We start from the raw sequence: 1,839 nt of genomic DNA, 5'->3' as shown, positions 1-1,839 counted from the left end.
GCGGGACGAATTAGGAAATCACCTCTGCTTCCACGCGGGACTTTCCTTTTTCTGATAGCTGTTTCCTTTATATAATGATCAGTACCCTACTGGTCGTTAAACAGATTACTCCCTAAGAAATTGCAGAGCGACTGAATTATCACGTCAAGGAGGCAGGAGAAAAAAAAAACCCACAGAGGATATCGTGCAGACAAGGATGGGCTCCGGGAAGAAGAAGATAAAAAAAAAAATTGAAAAAGAATCATCCCGAATGGTAACATTCTTGAAAAGACGCAAGGGTCTTTTCAAGAAAGTTCGAGAATTGCAAGCCAAAATTGGGGCCAACGTTGCCGTGATTGTCTTCTCGCTGGCCGGGAATCCCTACACGATCGGAGATGTATCGTTGTTCGATAATGCTCTGAACAAGGGTACGTGCCCTGCTTCTGGCGGTGCTACATTTAATGGTTTCGATTTCGAGAAAGGTGGGAAGGATGCGAATGCTTTTTGTGCAAGTACGAGCAACGGTTTGCGAGAATGGTTGAATGGGATAGACATGGATGGTTGTTCTGAAATCGAGGAATTACTGCACATGAAAGAGCAGTTGCTGGTGGCTGGAGAGAGGATTCAGGGGCTGATTCGGTGAAACCTTCTTCGTTTCTGTAGAATTTTTTATTTTACTTTTTTTTTTGTGGTATTGGGTGATAGTTACTGTTTTGTTCTATTTCATATTAACTTTAAGAGTGTTTACTTGGGGGAATTGCCCGTAAATTCCACTGGTAAAGTACAAAAATTTGTTCTTAGGGGAAGGGAAGTCCCTCTAGCTTATCGTTCATCTGTATCTATATCTCTTTGTGCGACTAAAGAGTTATTGGTTTTGAGAAATAAATTGACATCGTGAATAACGTTTCTCGACCATGGACATGGAGCCCATCTATCTGGAACAACTGTATTTGGTGGGCTCAAGTTTCAGAATGGTTGATGGTGCATTTTTTTTTGAAAAAAAAAAAGAATACATATCAAACAATTTGCGCAAATTAATTATTATGATTCTAAGAACCCATGCTTGTCTGCCATTAGGTTGGTAATCCTAACCTAAATGAAGCTTTTGATTATTCAAATCATAATATATTTGAATTTTGGGACAAATAAATGCATTGGAGCATTTGGTTGATCCTTTAGCGTTCCTGTCACAAAATGGCCTCTTCTTTCACAAAAGTGCATTATCATATTGAACCAAGGCGAAGACGTTAGACAAATATTATATGTTCAACTAGTTAGGACGAGAGTCATCAGTGTAAACCCCACAAAATTCGAATTTTTTTATATTTAAAAAATACAAAAAAAGACAGTACTACTATTAAAATTACACACATATATATGTGTGTGTGTGTGTATATTATTAATAAATACAATATATAGCATACCAAATTAAAATCATATTCAAATAAATCACAACAAAATTAAGCAATAAAGTTATCAATAACAAACTTAAAATCCTAAATTTCAATATGTTTTTGCTAAAAATTATGAGATCTTATGTAATGCTCAATTGCTCACGCCTACACCTTTATGTTTCTTTAATAACAAAATCACTTTGTGGATAGAGAGGAGTTAGTATTTGTGGATTCTTAAAGTTAATATGTAATCAATTTTTGGGTTTGATTTTAAGTTCTCTGTTTCTTGTTTTACATCTACTAGCAAAATATGGTCATGCGCAAAATATTTTTAAATATGCCCAGTATTGATTAATAATGATAAAAATTGTGCTTAATTAGTTGTTAATTTGTTAAGGAGAATTTAGTTATCCATGAAAAAATTTCTTCTTTTTTTTTTTTGGAAAAATGTTTTAAATAATTAAAT

The 1,839-nt window shown here is 34.5% G+C and overlaps 1 protein-coding gene across 1 annotated transcript; it reads left to right on the top strand.

The window, feature by feature from the left end:
- Positions 1 to 250: 250 nt before the first annotated feature.
- Positions 251 to 622, top strand: LOC113739095 (MADS-box protein AGL24-like). The gene has a single exon (XM_027266341.2). It carries the CDS (start codon positions 251 to 253, stop codon positions 620 to 622), a length of 372 nt encoding a protein of 123 aa, XP_027122142.2.
- Positions 623 to 1,839: the final 1,217 nt, after the last annotated feature.

The sequence above is a fragment of the Coffea arabica genome, chromosome 6c (genome assembly GCF_036785885.1).
Source record: "Coffea arabica cultivar ET-39 chromosome 6c, Coffea Arabica ET-39 HiFi, whole genome shotgun sequence".
Lineage (NCBI taxonomy): Eukaryota > Viridiplantae > Streptophyta > Magnoliopsida > Gentianales > Rubiaceae > Coffea > Coffea arabica.
Note: the sequence above shows the minus strand (reverse complement) of the source record. Positions and strands in the feature narration are given on the sequence as shown.